At 34.9% G+C, this 22,268-nt stretch overlaps 1 protein-coding gene and 1 non-coding gene across 2 annotated transcripts in view; both read right to left on the bottom strand.

The window, feature by feature from the left end:
• Positions 1-2,100: 2,100 nt before the first annotated feature.
• Positions 2,101-22,268, bottom strand: part of Rpp30 (ribonuclease P/MRP subunit p30) — a 32,436-nt gene continuing 12,268 nt past the window's right edge. The window contains exons 6-11 of the mRNA XM_015500112.2: positions 18,748-18,837; positions 8,682-8,798; positions 8,061-8,090; positions 7,626-7,663; positions 7,016-7,095; positions 2,101-2,292 (exon numbers count right to left, since the gene is read on the bottom strand). Of these exons, the coding sequence (XP_015355598.1) occupies positions 2,183-2,292; positions 7,016-7,095; positions 7,626-7,663; positions 8,061-8,090; positions 8,682-8,798; positions 18,748-18,837 (465 nt within the window). The 3' untranslated portion in view covers positions 2,101-2,182. The remainder of the gene's footprint in view (positions 2,293-7,015; positions 7,096-7,625; positions 7,664-8,060; positions 8,091-8,681; positions 8,799-18,747; positions 18,838-22,268) is intronic.
• Positions 14,698-14,828, bottom strand: LOC125616451. The gene has a single exon (XR_007347080.1). It is a non-coding gene; the product is annotated as a small nucleolar RNA SNORA51 (small nucleolar RNA).

The following is a 22,268-nucleotide window of genomic DNA, read 5'->3' as shown; positions in this document are numbered from 1 at the left end:
GGCAATAACTGCTGCAGTCTGGCTGAGCAAAATAACTGGGGGGGGGGCTGACAAGCAACTTGTGAAGGTTGAAACAGCAGGTGCCGCTTTATTACGGGACAGCAGAGGTATATATACCTAACTAATTACACACAGCTTAACTTAATTAACATCATCTAGATACAGCAGTCAGTCATTAAGGAATACTTATCATCTTAATGGCTCGCTGGCGTTACTTCACAAACCACTCCTCCTGGCAAACTGCCAGGCGCCATCTTGACTTGGTTGTGGCCCTCAATAAATAACATTCACTTTGTTAGAGTTAAAATTAGCTCAAGTAACCAGCACTCAATATGGTCATATCCAGTTACTATGACCTTCACCATTATATCAAGGTGGTGGCTGGCACTATACAAGATGCAGTTGTCTTGTTGAATGGGGAGAAGCAGAGAACTGACAGTTCTTTTTCATTATTCATCTTTCCCAAGTCTTTCCAAAGAATCAGTTTAGATGGGGATTCTTTCTATGACTTTCACAGTTGATCAACTATCATAGTTTTTGAATTAACTTGCATAATTTACAATATTAAACACAATTGGCATAAATAGACAGCTGACTTTTGGTGAATTCATGTGGGGTAAAGGTAGAAGCAAACGGGCAAAGAAGGGGCAGAGGGGGTGTATGGATGCAGCAGCAGCCATCAGTTACAGAGGCAATAGGTATCCTAGTACATCAAATTGGCCAAGTGGGTATCAGTTGATACTTTAATTTTAGAACCACCATGCTTAATATAAATGCAAGTGTGTATGTATAAACACATGTGTACTTGTGCAATATTCTTCAACTTGTATTTTACCGAGGATTGTCATTGCTATTTATAAATTGAGTGGATTTTACATTTTATCAAATGCCTTTTTGGTATTAAAGATTTTAAGTCTTTTCATTTGGCTAATATAGTTTTCTCATTTGATTTATTAATGTGATGTAGTATATTGCATTAGAAAGAACTGAAATATCCTAACATTCAGAACTGAACTGTCCTTGAATTCCTGGAATAACTCTGACAGGGTCATGTTGTTTCGATGGTTTCTTTCTACTAAAATTTTATTTGGGCATTTACATTTGTGAGATTAGTATAAGGCTTTCTCTTTTAAATATTAACTTTGATTCTTAAACTGGTGTTTTTTTCTCATTGATTTTTTTTTTTTTTAAATTCAGTTAGACTTCTTGCTGTACTTACTCCATTAGGTTTTAGGGTCCTTATATCAATATAGCATAAGTGCATATATTTAAAAGAAAGGCTACTTCTACTTAACATCATGATTCTATTATTTTTAAAAAATTGTTTCTGAAGTGTTTTGAGTCAAATGCTTTGATATCTTAAATACAGCCATGAGGAAAATCACTTATTACTTTTTCAGGGGTTTCCAATTAAAGGGAAGGGATCTTTTTCACATACATCACAAAGGTAAGAAAAAAGAAATGGAAGAGGTCAAGTGTAATTTTATGTACACACTCCCTCTCCTTCAATTCCTTTTAGAAAGAACTCTGACAATGAATACATAAATAGATCAACTAAAAGTCACCCCCTTAATATAAGTTGTAATGGTCTTCAAAATAACCACTTTTTGAGTTATAAGATTAAAAATAATAAGCTATGTATATCAAGTAGAAAAGCATTAGTTTTTAAATGAATAAGAAACATTAATATTAGACTCTCTCAAAATATTGAAACATTTGTTTTGGTAAGAGGAACTGAACTTACTGAACTTAACTACTGAGTCACATTCCCAGACCTTTTATTTTTTATTTTGAAGGTGGGTTCATACTAAGTTGCTTAAGGTCTCACCAAGTTGCTGAGGCTGGCTTTCAACTTACAATCCTCCTCCTCAGCCTCTCAAACTGCTGGGATTATAGGCCTTTGTCTCTATTATTTTTCACTTACACAAAGGATAAACAAACTAGCCTGTTTTTCTTTTAAAATATACTAAATCCATTAAACTGTTGGCCTGTTTTTTTTTTTTTTAAATGCGTCACTAGGTTTTGTTAGTTGTTTTAATGGCTTCAGTGTAAAATAATTATTAAGATCATTGGTTTCTAGCTTCAAATCAAAACAGCAAATCATGCAAAATTTTCTTTTTATTGTGGATGATAACCTACAAAACGGAAGAAAGTAGTGCTGACAGAGACTGGTCCATTCTTTTCAGCTTTCACACTTAGCTTTTTTGCAAGCTGGAAGAGAATCATCACCCTCTTCTGATGGACGAGGTTTCTTCACTGTAGAAATAATTCCAAAAGCAGTTTTTCTAGTTTCTATAAAACAGAAATTAGTGTGTGAAGGAAAGACACAATTTAAAGAGAAGTGGTTTAACAAGTATGACTTTGACTTTGGCTGATGGCATTAGCAAATGATAAAACCATAGTGAACTGCTATGGCTGCTGATGCCATTTATGGTCATTATCTTTTTCCTAAATATATACAAATCATATATTACTAACATCTAATTTATTCCTAAGGATTACCTCATGGGTAAAAACCTCAGAATAGGATTTTATCTTTTTATAACTTTGTTTTATTTGCTTATTTACTTATTATTGTTATTTTTAATGTAGTGCTGAGGATCAAACCCAGTGCCTCATACATTCTAGGCAAGCACTCTACCATTGAGCCACAACCCCAGCCCAAGATTTTATCTTTAATGGTCATGGTCTGTCTGTAGCATATTATGCAGCCAGAACCCAAATAGCGTATTTGGTAGAAGCTGAACAAATCACAAGAGTGAATATAGCAGTAAGTCAACTGTATTGCTCCTATAGTGGGGGGTGGGCTCACCTCATTTAATAGCATGTAACATTTCTCTTTAACACACTCAGGATTAATGTATCTCTGAACAATCAATTATATTGTACCGCCTATACCCTCATTATATAACAAGTGTCCAATAAATGCTTGTTGAATAAATGAACAAAACCAAACACACTCTATTTACTTATTTATTTTTTGGTACCAGGGATTGAACACAGGGGTGCTTTACCAAGGAGCCACATCCCCAGCCCTTTTTTATATTTTATTTAGAGACAGGGTCTCACTGAGTTGCTTAGGGGCTTGCTAAGTTGCTGAGGCTGACTTTGAACTTGTGATCCTCTTGCCTCAGCCTCCTGAGCCACTGGGATTACAGGTGTGCACCACCGTGCCCAGTCAAACATTCAGTTATTGATCCTTTATGTGTTAGTGACAATGGGCAAAGAACAACAGGGATTATTTTAGATGCTCAGATCAAGTTAGCAGCAGAGGTCTACTTAAATTTAGCCAACTTCTGCTAAAACCTACTAATGGGTCAGGTACTATCACTATGTCATACACACAGGGCATAAAGATCCGTAATAGACTATGCTTTTCCTACAATACACTGGAATAAACACATTAAGAGCAAATACAATAGGTATGGGGAAAACCATTAAGAATCATGTGGATAAACCAATAAACTATCTTCTCTAAAAAAGTGACACTATTTGGAATAAAGAAAAAGGTGGTGACAAGGTGAGGAAAGAAAGCAAGGAGACAGAGGTAAGAATAACCTGGGCAAGAATGTGTAGAGGAAATGAAGCTGGAAGGGTAGCTTAGGAAAGGTCAGAATGTCACGAAGAGACACAAACTTTGTCCTTAAGAAATGGAGAGGGATTATGAAGAAGGAAGAAGATACCTTTTAGATACAAAGGAGATAAAATGGAAAAATAAATGATGAACAGGAATTCAGTTAAGCATTATTTCTTATTTTAAGTAATAAAAGTAAAGTCGGCTCAGAAGAGCTAAGCATTACCTTTCCATTTGTGAGGACTAACTACCAGTTGTTTTAAAAACATTTTAATTTATAAAAGAGACAACATTGATTTCAAGGACATTAAAATGCCAACACAATGAGAAAACCTCAAAAACTGTCAATGATTTCTATTTCACCAAATGAAAAATGTTGCATTTATATTTATATCATTATGATTGATAATAGTCTAAAAACAGTTGAATAAATAAAAATACATGAATTGTGAAAACAAGCACTTTATAACATTGTTAATTTCACTAAGAATTATTTTAGTTCCATCTCAGAAATGTTTTATTTTTACTACATGAATATTTTCTCCTTAATTAAGCTGACATAAATAACTGAACAATAAGTTCAGTTTATAGCTATCAATTAAAGTAGCTCTTTTAGTGTCTTTTAAAAATATATATATTTTTATAACAACAAGAAGTTTTATTTGTGTGGAGCTTTTGTTTTAATTTGCTTTTACACAAAGCATTTTCTTTAATCATCTTGCCAAGGAAAATCTACAACTAGCTCTAAAACAATCATTGATGAGTGTGCTATTTTGTTCAAGAGAGTTAAAGCCTTGTTCCTACCAGGTCCATTTCAGTCCAATGGCTGAGGACACTTCATACATTGAAGACTGTGCCCTTGAAACTTTTTACTCATAACCTCCTCAGAATTTCTACTCAGTGTTTTCTGGAAACCTAGAATCTGTCTAGTTCTGATTGCCAGGGGCAAGCCTTTCAATGTTGAAAACCACAACATATTCAAAGTATTGTTTGCCAAGTAAGCATTCCTGCACTGCTTTCAATGACTCCCTCATCATGAGGTTTCTAGACCCTTTAAGCACTTATCAGCCATCTTCTGGAAGTGCTCCAGTGAAGTGCCATCCTTTTTAAATGTGGCACTCAAAATGATACAGATGCCACCTGAGATTTCATCAATGAAAATATAATGACACTTTGAATCCTTTTCCTCCGAATCATTTCTCTCTTCTAATGTAACCCACGCTGAATTAGTAATCTTTTTTTTTTTTGAGATCAAAGGCCATCAACTTTATTTTACTCAAGTCACTTTCTCTACAAACACATTGCTACTAAAAGAGCAAAACAGAAGAGATTTTTTTCAGACTATAAAATAAGATTCTACTTTTTCCTTAATGCAGGAAGACACACTACAAACGGAGAGTCAAACGATAGTCCTTTATCTCTAAAATTTATGAATGGAATGCATTTTTTCCAATTAGTTTTTGTGTGTCTTTCAGTATTAATTGGATTTTCTCAATGGCCGTAAGCAACAGAACTAAATTCTCAAGGGCTCTCATTAGTAAAGGCTGATATTAAAGCATGGGTAACCATTAGCTCAAAGGTGAACCATAGACATTTACCAGTATTCATATTGTGTCTGTTTTTTCATAAAGGTCCACTACTCTTTTTGTTTTCTTACAGTGATGATGTTTTCTTATATGATTTATAAGCACTATTAATGAGAGAAAATTTTCATGAGAAATATTTCAATGACTCTGTCAAATATACAGATCATTGCATTCCCCTATAATTTCCATCAATTATCTATCCAGCTATGTATATACCACCCAAAACATACAATCCACTGAAATAGTTAGAAGAGCTGAAAGAAACAAATTGTGTTAAGTTATTCATTAATCAGAATCCAGATTACTCTTCATTTAAATACTGTGAATTATAATCTTAAGATACCTCATACTACCATCTCATTCTGATGTCAACTAAAACCAGGGTAACTTTAATTTATTATCTAATTATAATTTATTATATTTTATGATAATCAGAATTTTACAGAAATAGCAGTTATGAACTATGCCTGTCCTAAACACATTGGTAATGCCACCTGAAGCTAAAGAGTCTTTTAGTTTAGATTCTAGAAAAGCCTCACTTTAAATATCATATGTTAAGTAGTTAAGCCTTTTAAGTCAGATGCAGAAATGTAATTTCACATTTTCTACTTTTCCTTTCGGTTCCCTTTCTTGTTTAGTCTATTTTTGAACACAAGTTATCCAAAATCGTTTTTCTTCTTTTTGCCCCCAGTACTAGAGATTGAATCCAGGGCCTTGCACATGCGAGGCAAGCATTCTATTATTGTACTACCACTCCCAGCCCATTATGCACTCATTTAAAAATATACAGAAATAATGGAAGTACTACCAAAATGTGAACCAACTCTTCCCTAATTTCAAGAATGTCTTGATAAAGATCCCAATTAATTTGATCATTCCCAGAGCTCACATGATCAGGTAAAGATTATATAATACAAAAATCTCCAAATAAAAATGTTAAAAGGAAAATCATGTAATTTATGGTAAGCCAATAAAATAAGCAGTTTTCTCAAGTGGAAATCAGATCATTAAAGTACACACACAAACAAACAAATAAAACAAGCCCTCAATAACCTAGCTATTCCTATCACAAATAACTTAGTCTATGTAATAACCCATTCTAAACTTTAAGATTCATTTGGATGCTACCACTTAAACTGCTTCTTAACCCCAGCAACTACTATTAAAAATTACAGAGAATGAAGCAAAACCACAGGTCAAAAATTTAAATTATGTAATAAAACTTATTCTCATTTTCCACAATTTTGTTATACTTCTATTTAAATTTTTATCATGCGATGAACAAGAAATTTAGTGGGTTATAGTAGTGGAATTAAGGCTAAGAAAGAAATATATATAAATACTTTAAAAAATGTGACTTAAAAATAAAGTCTGTACATATACAACAAAAATATAAAAAGAAACATTCTGAGTTGTTATAAATGTAAAAGTTACAGTCCAAGTTTTGTTAGGTGGGTTTTTGAAAATGTATTCACTGTTTCTGTTTTTCTAATAAACAGCTTACCATATATTTCTAACATACCAATTCTCTAAAATAGCAATTTTCATCAAGGAAAGCATATTCCTCTGGAGAGGTGGGATGAGGAAAGATTAGAAGTTATCACGTGGGCTACAGCACACATATGTAGCTTGAAACAGCATTCAATATTTATTTCTGTAATGTGAAGTATATTCATTCTGCAAACTACAGAAATGACAGCCTGAAATGATGGATATGGGTAAAACAGGTGAGAAAAGATGACCTCAAAGGAACTCTGGAGATAGGATAATAAAAGTAGATAATGGTTCAACTGTCTGATAAAAATGAGTTGCCTCTAACAGGACCATTCAGTTTTTATTGAAAGAACTTGCTCACCTCCATGGAGAAGTGCTGCTCGGCAATTGGTGGACACTGCAGCCTTAGCATCACTTTCAGATAGTCCAAACAGCAACCCTCTGGTAGCACCATTAAGGATCTCAACTCATAGTCAGCTAAGGACACGAAACTAACACAAACATGACACTAAATGCCAGCTCATCTTGTCACATTGAGAGAGACTAATGAATTCTACAGTAGTTCTTACCCCAACTGGAACATGCATCTGAGAAGAGACTTATTTAACTCTTTTCTCATTTTCTATCTGATGATTAATCCAAATATGAAAACAAAATAGAAGGATGAAGCTCTCTATAACAAGAGAAAATTTCTGAAGACATTAATTGGTAAGCTTACAGTAAGAGGTTGAGAAAAAAATCGTATTACACTCTAGTACCACTTCAAATTCTAAATTTCTTAAAAGAACATTTCAATAGAAAGTGATTAATATTAATATTAGACTAATTAAAAAAAAAACTGAAGAGTCCAATAACCCAAATAACAAATAATCACATTTTAATATTTACAGCTAAAATACCAACTTATTTTCATGATAAGGTAAAATAATTAAAGTTAAAAACGGGAAATCTCATGTCAAACTAAAGGATACAAGTTTGCCACATCATATGGTCCTCTTATTTCCAAAGGCTAAAATAAAATGAACGAAAAATTGATATGAGAAGTTATTTAATACCATTTCAATGGCTTTATTTGCAGTGAATTAATAGGATGCCTAAGTATCCAAAAACAAATCAATTACATACATTTAGATCCTCATAGTTTTGATGGGTTTCTTAGGTTTATGAAAATATAAACAAACCTTTAAAAGCATTTGTAACAGTATAAAGGAAAACTATATAAACAAAACTTGAAGCCCAGAATGAATGGGGATAAATTTTACCTTTCAGCAATTATTATGAGCAAATGCACAGTTAAAAGAGAAAACATGAAACTCATTATATTACTATTTTAATTTCTCCCATAGAAATCCAACAAAGTTTTCTAACTGGAAGAGCAAAAACAAAGTACTTCATGCTAGACTTACCCTTTCTGCAGCACTGGATATAATTATATTCTACAAAACAGAAAGTACTCACTATTAATCTTAGATAAAATAATAAAAAAAAATCACCGAAATGTCTTATAAACAACCAGTAACCATATTTTAACATTTAAGGCTCAAAAACCAACTTCTTCTAATGATAAGTTAAACAATTAAAGTGAAAAATGAAAGACCTCATGTCAAACTAAAGGCAGCCTATAAAAAGATACAGAACAGGCTTTCTAAACAAATCTTAGTAGACATGAATTAAGTTTAAAAAACTAGTTGAAAAGGTCATATACCCTTAATTCAACTCACTGATAACAAATCAACTGTTATCTAGACTACTCTTTTCATAGTGGTAAATTGCAAATTCCTTATCAAAAGATAAAGGCTTTCAACACATCTTTCCCCTCCCTTTTGCTATTGTTCTGTTGATATTTTTCTTTCCCTTAAAACTTGCAGAGCTCATTGAAATTGAAGAATTTATGCCTGTGCCTTGAGAATTTCCTGCTTTAGGAAAAGGGAATCAGTTTGACAATTTCAGGGTATTAATAATAAACTGTCAGATTCACATCTAAAACATTCTAAATGTTCTAAATTCTAAAATTTATGGAACCATACCTTTCCTTTGCAGATCTGCATCAAATTGAGGGCATTGGAAATTGTGTACCTTCTCATTGTGGAGTCTTTGATGGCAGGACTATAGACAAGTTCAAAGCCCAGGCCTCGGTCAATTGCCTTCACAGGAAATAAAGAAAAGAAACTGTCTAGGATGAACACACACTGTCTTATTTAATTTTTCACTTAAGTCTCCACTCCATCGCTACACATCAAGGTATAGCCTTAAACAAAGGCAGATATGCACCCAAATGGCAACACCAACAAGAAGAAAACAGCTCTGCATTGAATTTGATCCACAGAGTTTATCTTAGCTGTGGGGAAGCTGACTTTATATATAAACAGGAATTATGAAGAGGCTAAGGAAAGCAAAGTCCCAGTAGGATGGCAGAAGAGCCACTCCATGAACTATGGAAAGGAAAAAAAAAGATGTGTTTCCCTAAATATAGGGTAAATTAAGTGCAAACATAGTAAAAAACAAAACAAACAAAAAACAAGTACTTTGGCTTAAGAATGAAGAAAGGAATAAAGAGACAAACGAAGATTTCAGGAACACCTACAGAATGGTAAAGCCTTTCTGGTAAGTCATTTATTATAAACTAAGTGGAATGAGAGAATAATAGTCATGGTTCACTGAGGGATGACTATGTGCCAAGCACTGTACTAAAGGAATGCTATGTATATATTTAACGCTTATAACACCTTTATAGAACACTATGGCAGAGATGCTCATTTCTCAGATTGCTGGCTTATCCCAGAAAAAAGAAAAAAAAAAAAAAAGATGGAAGAAGCTGGGACCTTGAGGATTTTACCCAGCTCTCCATACAAGCATGGCTTTTTTCACAGGAAAAAAAAAAGTTCTCTCATTTAGTGTATTTTTAATACATAGGGACTTATAGGTAAGAAAGCCTGGAAGGGATGGAAATGGGATTGAAATGAATTTCAATGCTATTGAGCTTCCCAGGTGAGTGACTCATCCATTCACAACAGATGTTTTAAGCCCACTATGTATAAAAGCTCCCTTCTAGGAGCTTATAGTTTAGAGGCGGAGACCATCAAATATACAAAGATCTAAAACTTCAGCTGTAATACATATTATTAAGGAAGAGTCTGAAAGTGGGTATGGAGAAATTAAGTAAATCATAGCAGAAGGAACATTTTTGAGAGAAGAAAAGTAGGGTTGGAGCACAGTGACATGTAGGGGATTGGGGATATAGCTCAGTGGTAAAGCAGTTGCCTGTGTTCAACCATTAGACCTGTCAAACAAAAACAAACACAAACAAAAAACAAAATGGAAGGCCTGAGGGTGGAGAAGAAAGGAGGAGGGGAAAGAAACCTTGTGGTGAGAGTTGAGGCTAAAGAGGATGGGAAGGGCCAACTTGTATAGGCCTTAATAATATATGGTGACAAAGATTAATCCTATCAGCAAGGGGAAATGTCTAAAGGATTTTTTGACTCTCAGTTACAAAAGTCACACAGGCTGTGGTGTTGTTTGGAATGAATAAGGAAGGGTGGTAGGCATGGTCTGGGCAGGACAGTCCAAGTCTGTGGCTGGTAAATGAGCTTATATTACCCAGAGGATGAGTTGGAACTCGTCCAGGTGAGGCTGCTGAAGTCTACCCTTGAGTGTTTACAGGGAATGAAGAAACTTGTCTTCAGAACTGGCAGTCCACCTTGATTTACCTCTGGTGCACACTGAGGGTCCCTTCTACATTTCCTTCCTGAACAAAGATTACCTTCTTTCCAACCCCAAATCTTCCCTTTTCCCTGGGCCTATGGCTCTCAAATTTTATATTTTCCTACATATCTGGTATTACTTTAGTTGGAATTTAAATACTATTTTCTAAACTGCGACTTTTCTCTCTCCCTTTATTTTTGAAAAATTTCCCCCACCTCTAAATCTTTGGCTTGTGTTGATTATTTCTAGGAATGACATTTGTTATGACACTCTTGGTACCATAATTAAATCTATACCTCCTTATCCCTGCCTAATTTATAAACTCAGAGCTGGTGTCACAACACCTCTTTGTAACACCCAATTGCCTTTTATCCAAATAGCAATATATTTATATTTTGAGTGAATAAACAGTAGTTTATGGAAAAGAGGTCATGACAATGACTAGGAACAAGGGTGAACTTGGCTACCTAAAATTCACAGATAAATTAAAAACATCTCTTTTAGTCATATTATCATCTCCTTTGCTATTTCTTTTACCAAAACTACTAGCTAGTCTAAGGAATCTACTTCCTTTCCTCATTCCTCTAGTTTAGGGACTAAAACACAAAGCAGTAGAATAAAGAGGATAAGTGAAAGATTTAGAGCTGGATGATCAGATCCCCAAATATTCCTAATTGACTGAACCTAAATTTCTAAACCCTTGCGGGGATCAGAGCACATTAAAAACTCATTGTGAGGTAGAGGAGACAAAAATAAAGATAAAATTATCAGCTTAATTCTTTAAAAAAAGTTATGATATTAATCTTGGTACATTAATCAAATTCACTTTAAAACTGGCAAGAATACTCTTGAGAAAGAAAAATAAAAGATAATGTGCCATTGAAGGTTGTGCACATTTCTCTCATAACACCTTATTTAAAATCTTTAGATGAATAAAATTTAGACTCATTACCTGCACTCCTGTTTCTAAGACCATTTTAATGTAAATCACTGTATACTCATCAAATGATTGTTCATAATAGCCTCTTCATAAAGAATGGCAGTGCTTGCTTGATTGGCTTTTGTTCCCATATCTGACCAAAGGTTCTGCAATAGGCGATGCTTAGATTTCTTTACTAATGAGAATAATAGTCATAAAGATGCTACCAAAGGCAGGTGTGTAATACTTGAATTAAGAGAAAATGGCCATAATATTCAAGTATAAAAACTTAAGCAAAGCTGTAGACAAAGAAGAGAAGAAAACAGGGAGTTGATTACTAGGACAATATTCTGTCAATTTCCTAAAAAAATAGTTTTTTAATTGAATTCAAATGGATGACAATACATATTTGTTCACAAGAGCCGCATATTAAATAAAAATAAGAAAACAATAGTCTTATGTGCATCTCTGCTCTTATCTGCCCCATCTTCACCTCCCGTGACCACTTTTATTAACTTCTTGTCTTCTTCCAGTTTCATCACACAAACATAAGCAATTATGAACATGTATTATTTTTCTTTTTCTTACCTTAAAGATAGCTTTGTCCTGAAAGCTTTACCATGTCAGGTCACAACCTCTTTATTCTCTTTATAGCAGCAGAGTATTACATTGTAAAGATATAGCATATATAATGTTTAACCAACCCTCTACTGATAGATTTGGGTTGTATCAACTACTTGTAGAATAAACACTAATGTGGGTTTGCTGGATATTATAAATTGTGTCCCCAACCATAACAAATATATCTTATTTGAAAATAGGGTCATTGCAAATATAATTAAGATGAGGTCATACTGTAAGAAGGAAGGAAGGCTCCTAATCCTACAGGACTGGTATCCTTACAAGAAGATGAACATGTGGGGAAGGGCAAGGATAATAAGAGGGGAAGAATAAGGAGGGTGGTTATAATCAAACTATGTTATGTGCATGTATGGAAACATCACATAAAAAAGATTAATTTGTACAATCAATATGTGCTAATGATTAAATAAACATTATATATATATATATATATATATATATTTCTAACCAAAACATAGACAAGTACTAATACAGTTCTTATGCAAAAAATTAATAAAAATGAAATAAAAAATTTATAAAACAAGTCTCAATTTTTACTATCAGATTTGACAGACCAAAAAGAAAAAAAATTATACTGCCAAATTGCTGCAAACATTTTAAAGTGTTTATTCTCACTTTCTTTATTTACCTTATTTTAACTCAGGGACAGTCTCCAAGTCATGAATCACAGCGAGTAGCTCAGGCTAGTGATCTTCATCCACTGTATTTCTAGAGATGCACTACTAAATTCTATAGTGACCTTTGTTTTCCAAAAGGAAAATCAAAGATGCAGATGAAAATCAATGCCTCTGTCTCCAGGATCTCCAGGAAAAGAAAGTGTGAGTAACGACAGAATGAAAAAGAAAGGAGCCTTGGGAGATACGCTATTTCATTGATTTTTTTTTTTTAGTCACATGTGATATTTACATCCCATTTTCTAACTATTCATTCTAAGCAAGCACAATTTTTTCTAGTAATCAATGTCCTGATAGTCAAATGGTTGGCAAGATTTCTTTAGGAGCTGGAATTCTTTTCCTCTTATTTCAAATGATAGACTGTTGATTCTCTAAGCGATGTCAAGAAATTATTACAGATTTTAAGATAAAACCAATAATGTGAACAATAAATGTGAGATGATGTTAGTGATTCCTTCCAAAATTGAGATAATTTTATTTTCTTCTGACAAATGAAGAAAACTTAGTTGGCTTATTATTATATCTTCTAGAGGAGGCCTAGGCTGGCCTGAGATGTTTTAACTCTGGGGTGTGCCGCTTGCGGAGGACACTGTCCCTCCTTGCGTTTCCAGCTATTGCAATGTCATGCAGCTTCTTTGCTCTCTCCTATCCCACAAGCCTGTTTCTCTTGCCAGCAGTCACTCTGGGTAGAGCTGGGAGGGTTTGGAATTCTTCCCTTTTCTCTCACCCTCTGAATCACTTGTTATCCTCCTAATTAAAGCACCTCTTTCATTAGCTTATGATGAACTGTGTCTAGTACTGTGGGGCATTTTGTATTAAAAAGCCCATTAGTGGCAATCTTATTAGCATAAGCAAGACTCTCTCTCCCTGTACCAATCTATCTCCCTCTGTCTCTGTTTTGTCTCTATGACCCAATCTAGTTCTAGCTCTTTTGTTCTCCTTCTTTGTATTTTTTTTAGAATCCATATCTTTTCCATATTTACAATTGCCTTACACTAGGGAAATGAGTTATGAAAAATGATCAAACCATTCATCTATTAATACTTCTTTATACCAGGCTGCATAGAACCGGAATAGTTTAAGCTAATCAAGCAAAAATTTTTAGTTTTTTTTTTTAATCACATGTTACATAGTTTGGATTATATAACAACAAAGAAAAGAACCAAAGTTGAAAAAAAAAAAAGATATACAATGAATGATCAAGAACTACGGTAACAAAAATGGGTTATAGTTGCTGTTGTATTTGTTCATTTATGAAATACACATTGTACACTTGGTAGGCTTTTAGTTCTGAGCATATAGCAATGAACAAAACAGAATAACTTATGCTTTACAGGATTAGTAGACAGAGTATTATTAGATAANTTTTTTTTTTTTTTTTTTGGTGGCACCAGGGATCAAACCAGGGGCTTGAGAAGGCAAGTACTTGCTAGGCAAGTACTCTTATCATTAAGCCATATTCAGCTCTTAAATTTCTGCTGCTTTAAACCACTTGAGTTTGTGGTACTCAGTTATAGAAGATCTAGGAAACTAATATACTAGGTTAGAGGGTAGTTTATTTGTGATTTTAATAGTTGCCAAATTACCCACTCCCCTCAGGAACTGTTCTGATTTACACTATTACAAACAAAGTATGAGAATGCCTATTTTCCCAAAGCATTACGACAGTGTATAGGCAGATTTTAATATGAATTTGTCTTATAGTGAATTTAAATATCTTTTCTTCCTTTTTCTCTTTCTTTTTGTTTTGGTGGTACTGGGAATCAAACCCAGAGACCCTAAATGCCAAGCAAGCATTCTATCACTGAATTACATCCACAAACCTTAGGCTACTTTTCTTGTGTTTAAAGGACAATTTGTATTTCCTCTCCTATGAAATGTCTTTTAACATTTTTAATCCATTTTTTGTATTGTTTATTCTTTTTCTTTTTTAAAAAAATTTCTAAAGTAATTAAAGATAACTTGAAGTCACCGTTAATGGCAATAACATTAAAAAACAAAAAGACAGAGCAAAGGTAAAGGTACGTGGTGCTTAAAAAAAAAATCCTTCTCAAAACACAAATGAATAAAGATCATTTTTTTTTTTTTCTCTCTCTCTCTTCAATTCCATGTTTCCCCATTCATACTGCAGACCAGGCACAGGGCCTGGGCTGCGTGTACATGCGGTATGCTTACTCCACCTCCTCTTTCTATATTGTCAGTGTAAGAACACAGCCTGTGGTAAGTACCAGGAGGCCTAAAGATCATGTTTTAAAATATGAAATTATTCTGTGTTTAACAAAGAGTTCAGATGTAAAATAACTTTACATAGCATTTCAGAATGACAGATTTGGAATCAAAACAATAAAAATCCCTAGCCAACTCTTTGAGAGAAACATTTAACCATGAGTCACAAACTACCTGAGGCTCAATTTCATTACCTGCATATGGAGATAATGAACATCCACCCCACTTCAAAGCTACTGGGCCACAACAGGTGTGAAAATGCTTTTGCTATAAAATGCTGAGGAAGTCACTTGATAATCCACAAAAAGCAGTCGAATCCAATTTTTTGGAAATATATCTATCACATAGTAGAGCTGAGATAGCCATATAAATTAACTAAAAATTCCAGAAGAGGTTTGTAGAAGATTTTGTAGAAATCTGCACAACTGATATTATGGTGCCCTAAGCACATGGTGAAGATGACAAAAAGACCTAGTGCTGTTGAGTCAAGTGCACAAATGGAGCATTTTGGTATAAACGCTGGGTGCTCCAGCTCCTAGTCCCTAATCTCAATTTTCTGAGCTGATAATTCTCACATGGCTTTTGGCCTAAAGGTAAGTCTAATGAATTACCTATCTTAATACTCCCGCTTTTCACTATCACTAAAGAAAAGGACACCAATTTAGATCTGTGTTGTTTTCTTATGTGCTGAATAAAGTGATCCTTATAAAGCTAACCTATCAACTTCTCATGGCCAAAGACAAATTTATCCTCAAAGCCATGCGAACATGGAAGGACCAAGAATTAACACTGAACTATTACCCATATGCACTAAATGATGGTTTCACAATGAGTATATCTCCAATAGTTCCGTACCAACATTAGACAAGATATTGCAAATGATAAACACACACCTATGCAACAACTATTATTTGCCCTGGACAATCAACTGGATACCTGTGTGTTTAGTTTTCTCTTTTAAGTGAATAAAGAATAGGGACTTTTCTGCTACTTGACCAACTCATACCACAGTCTACTTCTATACTAGATGAAAACTAAAAATAATCTTATGCAAGCCTTTCTTTCCACTCCATAATCTAGTTTTTATTAAACAACATATGTAATATGTTCACAAGACTTTTTTTAAAGCAGACACTGTGTTAAATATTGCACATCGCTCCCGTCAAATTTTTTACTTGAAGAATTCTTAAGTTGAAAAATGTGGGAATTATGCCAAAAATACCCATCACACAATAGCAGCTTTCCTGCACCTCCAGATGGAATGGGGAAGGGCTGGGATGTCCTGGTGCTTTTGCATCAAGTGCCACATTCCTGGTCGTGTTGCTTCTATGCCCCAATTCCTCAATGCATATACTTCCTGCTCAACACTGACAGCCACTTAGGCCAGATTCCCAAGCTGAACCCAGATACATCAAGTTAGAAATATTCCAATTCAAGGAGCAAATTTCAAGAAAGACTTTTAGGCAAGATATTGGGAGTAGTTAAAAAAAGGCCTATGCACAGCTGGTATGCTCTAGAAGCTTGCAATCTGGTTTAAATTGAAGGCGAGTTCATAAGAAATTCAATTACAAGTCCTCACCAAAATCAGCACTGGCAATCTTACCATTGTCATGGAACATGAGGAATTATGCGCTGTGCATTGCTGTCCTCTCCATGGACTTGGCCTCAGCATCACATGCCACTGTCTCCTCCCAACCAACACATGGTATCATGTGTGAACTTATTCAGGCAGAGCCACCTAGAAGATGGCCTTCCTAGTTCATTAAGGTGAAGAAAAAGGTGAAAAAGTTGTAGTTCAATAATAATTTGCAGAGTGGCTGCAATGCCTAACTCTGGAGATGCTATTTGTGTAGGAATGGGTTGGCAGACTGAAGCTGGTAAAAAGCTAAGGCAAACTTCTAAAGACAGATTGCTACTTCTGGAGAGAAAAAAATACATGAGGCCAACAAGACTTACTGTCCTAAACTTGGGTACTGTATTAATTTGTGGCTTTTATCATAACTACTTGGGGCACACATCAGAGGTCTTACTTTATAGACAACCAATGAAAACAGCCTTAACCCTGTGACTGAAAAGTTAAATGACCTCTTACTAGTTTTCATTATCCCATATTTTATAAGTGAGCTCAACAGTACACAGAGCTTCAAACTCCAAAATGTGATGTTTCAGGTGTAAGTGTTTCTTCATTTATTTAGAAGTATTAGTACAGGCATGGGGAGACCAATGATTCAGGTTCAGCCAATACTGAACTTGTTCAGAGGTCTTCATTAACCAAAAAAGAGCTGTATTTAGCAGCATATTTTCAGGGGTAGTAAATAAGTCAAGTTAAATTTTTCTATGTCAAACATATCCATTTTTTCCCATCCTTATCTCTTCTTAATACTCAGCATCAAATCAGTTCCTTAGGAGAAAATGGAAACAAAAATCTAGCAAGTAAGCGGGATGTGATTGCACATGCTTATAAACCAAGTGATTTGGGAGGCTGAGACGAGCCTGGGTAATTTAGTGAGACCCTGTTTCAAAATCAATAAAATGGGCTGGGAATGTAGCTCAGGGGTGAAACACTCCTAGGTTCTTTCCCAAATTTATTTTGTTCTATCCCAACAAAATAAAAAACAAAAAAGTCAAAACCAAACCAAAACCAAAACAAAAAAACAACAATCCAGGAGTAATGATTCTAAAGAGACAAAAGAATAAGGAATTAACCACTTTGAAAAAAATTAATATCCCAATTCTGAAAAAATTTTGGTATGTAATTTGGATTAATTTGCCAAACTTTTTGCTTGGATAGTAGTTTTTGAGAACAAGATTGAGTTTTAGAAGCCATTGTTCTAAAATACTATTCCTAAGATCTTGCTCCCAAAGCAAATAGTTAACATATTTGTTGACCTCATAACTATCAAATAGTTACTAGTATGAAATAATGTCACCTTTAGAATGGAAATGGAAGGGGACTGAGACTTTAGAGAGCAGTGTGACAGATATCAGATGAAAGGTAAAGGAAAACAAGAAAAAATTATGTAGATGGGTGAAAAAGAAAATTCTGTAGCAACAGGGAAGAATATTTTGGTGCCAATACCATGCTGTTTTTGTTCCTATTGCTCTGTAGTATAGTTTAAGGTCTGGTATTGTGATGTCTCCTGCTTAACTTTTCTTGCTAAGGATTGCTTTCGCTATTCTGGGTCTCTTATATTTCCAAATGAATTTCATGATTGCTTTTTCAAGTTCTACAAAGAATGACATTGGGCTTTTAATTGGAATCGCATTAAATCTATATAACAGTTTTGATAGTATGGCCATTTTGACAATATGAACTCTGCCTATCTAAGAACATGCAAGATCTTTCCATCTTCTAAGGTCTTCTTCAATTTCCTTAGTTTTGTTTTTTAGTTCTGTAATTTTCGTTGTGGAGGTCTTTTACTTCTTCTGAGTTCCAAGTATTTTGAACATGTGGCCACACTGTTATTATAAAAGTAACCCTGGGCTCTTGTGTGAGCTAGTATGCTTCAATGCAGATTATAATTTTGCATAATTAATGCCCAGGTGATTCCATGCCTTGCTCCTTACTCCTTTTGAGTTTGCTAGTATCTCAAGGACTCTCTGTGTATTATCATTATTATTATTTACTTTTCCTATCTTTCTTGACTGTTCTGTCTCCTTAATATTCAATGTTCAGGATATAAGCACCCATTATTAGTAGTTACCCTCTTAAAAAACATTGTTCATAAATTTTAATTTCTAAGACTTTTCAAAAACATCTTGATACTTTTTATTTTAGCTTGCAAAAATAAAATCATCTTCTCTAAAACTGTTTTTTCTTACCTAGTTTTTATTTTTCCCTCTAAGAATGTTGATTTCTTCTATTCCTTTCCAATATGCTAATGTAAGTTTCTACAGACTCAAACATACAATGGAAAGGGTAACACTTACCACGTTAATAGGAGGTCTTTTGAAGTAAAATGGTAGTTTTTCTGTTACAGTTATGCAGACTAAATCCACATCCAAATGAGTGCAAGCAACCTATTAAGAAGAAAAAAACAAGTAAGGCAAAATGAAAAATGTGTACAAGAAAAAATAAGATATGGTCAGACCTGAATAAAAAGAAACATGGATAGGTATGGATCCCTCTATGCTTGTTATTGTTGTTTGTGTTGAAATACATCTTACCCCATTACAAAGCCGATTTTTAGCCATTCCCTCAGGTTTGGTTTGAATGGTTTAACTGTGACCCAGCTGAAGCTGAGAGACATGTCTATAGACGTTCCTCAAAAGACAAGGCCTGGGGACTGTCTAATTCAGATGGTCTTCTACAAAGGGATGGGTTATTGAAGCTCAATATCTAAGGAATTACTTCAGATTGTTCCAGAAAGAAGAAATTGTTTTGAAATCCAAATAAGCAGTAAGTCAAAAGGAATGTATACATGGTACATTTGTTCCACAAACTATTTATTGAGGAATTGTCCTTTTTATTAGGAATTGTCCCAAGCCTATCGCTCCAATCAGTCTATTTAGTGGCTAAAGAAACATAACATGGAACTACTGATAGCATTTTGTTCAAATAATAGAAACAGTTGATATAAATGGTAGAAGCAGAGCTGTTACAAATCAAATAACAATGAATGTATTTTTTAACTTTTAATTTCCCTTTCATTTGATCTAATTTTTGCTATTATTGATTAATAGTCTGCATTTTCTTCAAAAATAAAAACGACATACTAAATTAAAAACTAAGCAGATAAAGAAATCAGGATAAGTGGAAAATCAGGGAAGGAAAGTAAAGCTGGGCAACAGAGCTGCTTGGATAGAATGCAAGCCAGAGCATACTGCTCAAAGATTCCTATCTGGCTTTGATTTTTGCCATTACTTGATTTATAGAGATAAAATGAATTGTTGTCTTGCACTGTATTAAAAATAATCCTTGTTGACAGTGCCAATGTGTACAGGCTTGATGAACAAATTTAAACAGCCTGCGTAGTTATGTTAGCAAACCAATATCAGTGGCACACACCAGGAAAAATGGTGAAGTATGGAAGGGGGGTCAAGAGAGGGTAGTAATCCCCTACAGGATTGGTACCAACCTTCATCATTGACAGGGATAGCACATATTGTCCTTCGACAGAATTCCCACTGTGGTCACTCCTACCCCCACCCAAGGGCTTTAGGAAGCAAGTAATGATCAGAGGCTGCCTGGCTCTAAGACAGTCATGGTAACTTAGTAAGCCTGGGAAGCAATGCTGTTTTGGCAGAAACACTTGGCTCATAAATAATTTGCCCCATCCCTACTGCTCCAGCTGTCCAACTCATAAAAGAGTCATTGAAAATTTAGGAATAGATGAAGAAAAGCTCTGAATAATAACTAAGACAAGTTCAAGTTATAGTCATCATTTTCTAACTACCAGACTGGTAAAGATCAAAAAGTGCAATAATATAGTGCTGATATGAAAATGAATAAACAGACACACACAGGGTTTCAAACCAGTAAAAGGTCTTGAAAAGCAATTTAGCAATAGCTATCAAAATTTTAAATGCATACACTAGCAATTTCACTTAGAGGAATGTACTCCATGGGACTCCTGAAACATTCTATCCTTAGTCTATACAAAGACTAAGGACAATAGTGCAAGGATAGTCATTGCAACATCAATCACAAAAGACTAGACACAATTAAACACCCCTCAGTTTTACTTAAATAATTATGATCCCTTTATATGATAGAACATACCAACTTTTTATAGGGAAAAAAGTTCATCTCTAATTGATTTTATGGAACAATCTCCAAGATTACACTGTAAGGTGAAAAAAGCAAGGCATCAGATGGGAAGGAAAGGAGACAGAGGGAAGAATGAAGGGAAGGACTAGGTAAATAATATTTTGAAAAGATACATAAGAATCTCAGTAATAGACACTCTCCTCAAAATAAAGCTAGATTAGGTTACTTTTTCTTATGTATTGCTCCTTTCTTCCCCCTCTCCTATAGAAGTGGCTGATTAAACAATGAATTTGTATTTAAGTAATCCATTATAAGAACTTTTCATTTCAAAGGACAGCTCCATTTGGCTCCTTCTGACACGGAGAACTTAAAATGCCCCAAACTGAGTTCTTCTGTTATTTAGCTTTCTATTAACCCAAAGTTTAACTGGTACATTTAAAGAGCCATAAAGTTAAGTGTTAATATTCAGACTATAATGAAATGCTTTCTAAATCATTAAAAAGATGAAATTCAATAAAAATTTGGGATTAAGAATCTTCTAAGACATGCGACCAAACAGCAGAAGAGGCCCAGCAGCCCGCCGGCGTGGTAGACACATCACCCCAATTGGAGGAAGGGCCCAGCTACCGCCCGCAAGGTAGGCAGACCGCGCGTCCCAGAGAAGGGGCCCAGCGGACCCCCAGCCTAGTTGAAAGATCACCCCAATTGGAGGAGGGGCACAGCCACCGCCCGCGCCTGCAAGGTAGGCAGACCTGCAACCTGGAGAACAGACCCAGCGGCCCGCCAGCGTGGTAGACAGATCACCCCTATTGGAGGAGGGGCCCAGCCATTGCCTGCAAGGTAGGCAGACCACGCGATCTGGAGAAGGGGCCCAGCAGCCCGCCGGCGTGATAGACAGATCACCCCAATTGGAGGAGGAGCACAGGCGCCACCCGCCCCTGCAAGGGAGACTTTGCAACTATACAAGAGCAATATAAATATATAGGGGGAAAATTCAATAACACAACAGTTTCACCAAGCAGAAAGAAACGTGGGCAGTATGAAAAGACAAGGAAAGAAAGGACCACAAGCAATGCAGGTTAACTCAACTTTAGAAGAGGTAATAGCTGCAGCAGATGGAATGTCAGATAAAGAACTCAGGATTTACATGCTTCAGATGATCTGGGGTCTCAAGGAAGACAGCAAAATCAGACAATGAAAGATCACTTCAACAATGAATTACATAAACAAATCCCAGAAGCAAAGGATCAACTATACAGGGAGATAGAGATTATAAAAAACAAACAAACAGAAATCCTAGAAATGCAGGAAGCAATAAACCAACTTAAAAACTCAAATGAGAATACTACCATCAGAGTAGAACACTTAGAAGATAGAACATCAGACAATGAAGACAAAGTATTTCAACTTGAAAAAACATAGACAGCTCAGCGAGACTCTTAAGAAACCATGAGCAGAACATCCAAGAAATATGGGATAACATAAAGAAACCAAACTTAAGAGTCATTGGGATACAGGAAAGTATAGAGGTCCAAACCAAAGGAATGAGCAATCTGTTCAACGAAATAATATGAGAAAACTTCCCAGACTTGAAGAATGAGACAGAATCCCAAATCCTAGAAGCCTACAGGACGCCGAACGTGCAAAATCATAAGAGATCCACATCCAGACACATTATAATGAAGATGCCCAACATACAGAATAAGGAGAGAATTTTAAAAGCTACAAGAGAAAGGAAGCA

This window comes from Marmota marmota, unplaced genomic scaffold (genome assembly GCF_001458135.2).
Source record: "Marmota marmota marmota unplaced genomic scaffold, marMar, whole genome shotgun sequence".
Taxonomy (NCBI): domain Eukaryota; kingdom Metazoa; phylum Chordata; class Mammalia; order Rodentia; family Sciuridae; genus Marmota; species Marmota marmota.
The sequence above is the reverse complement of the archived record's forward strand: the minus strand, read 5'-3'. Positions and strand labels throughout refer to the sequence as shown.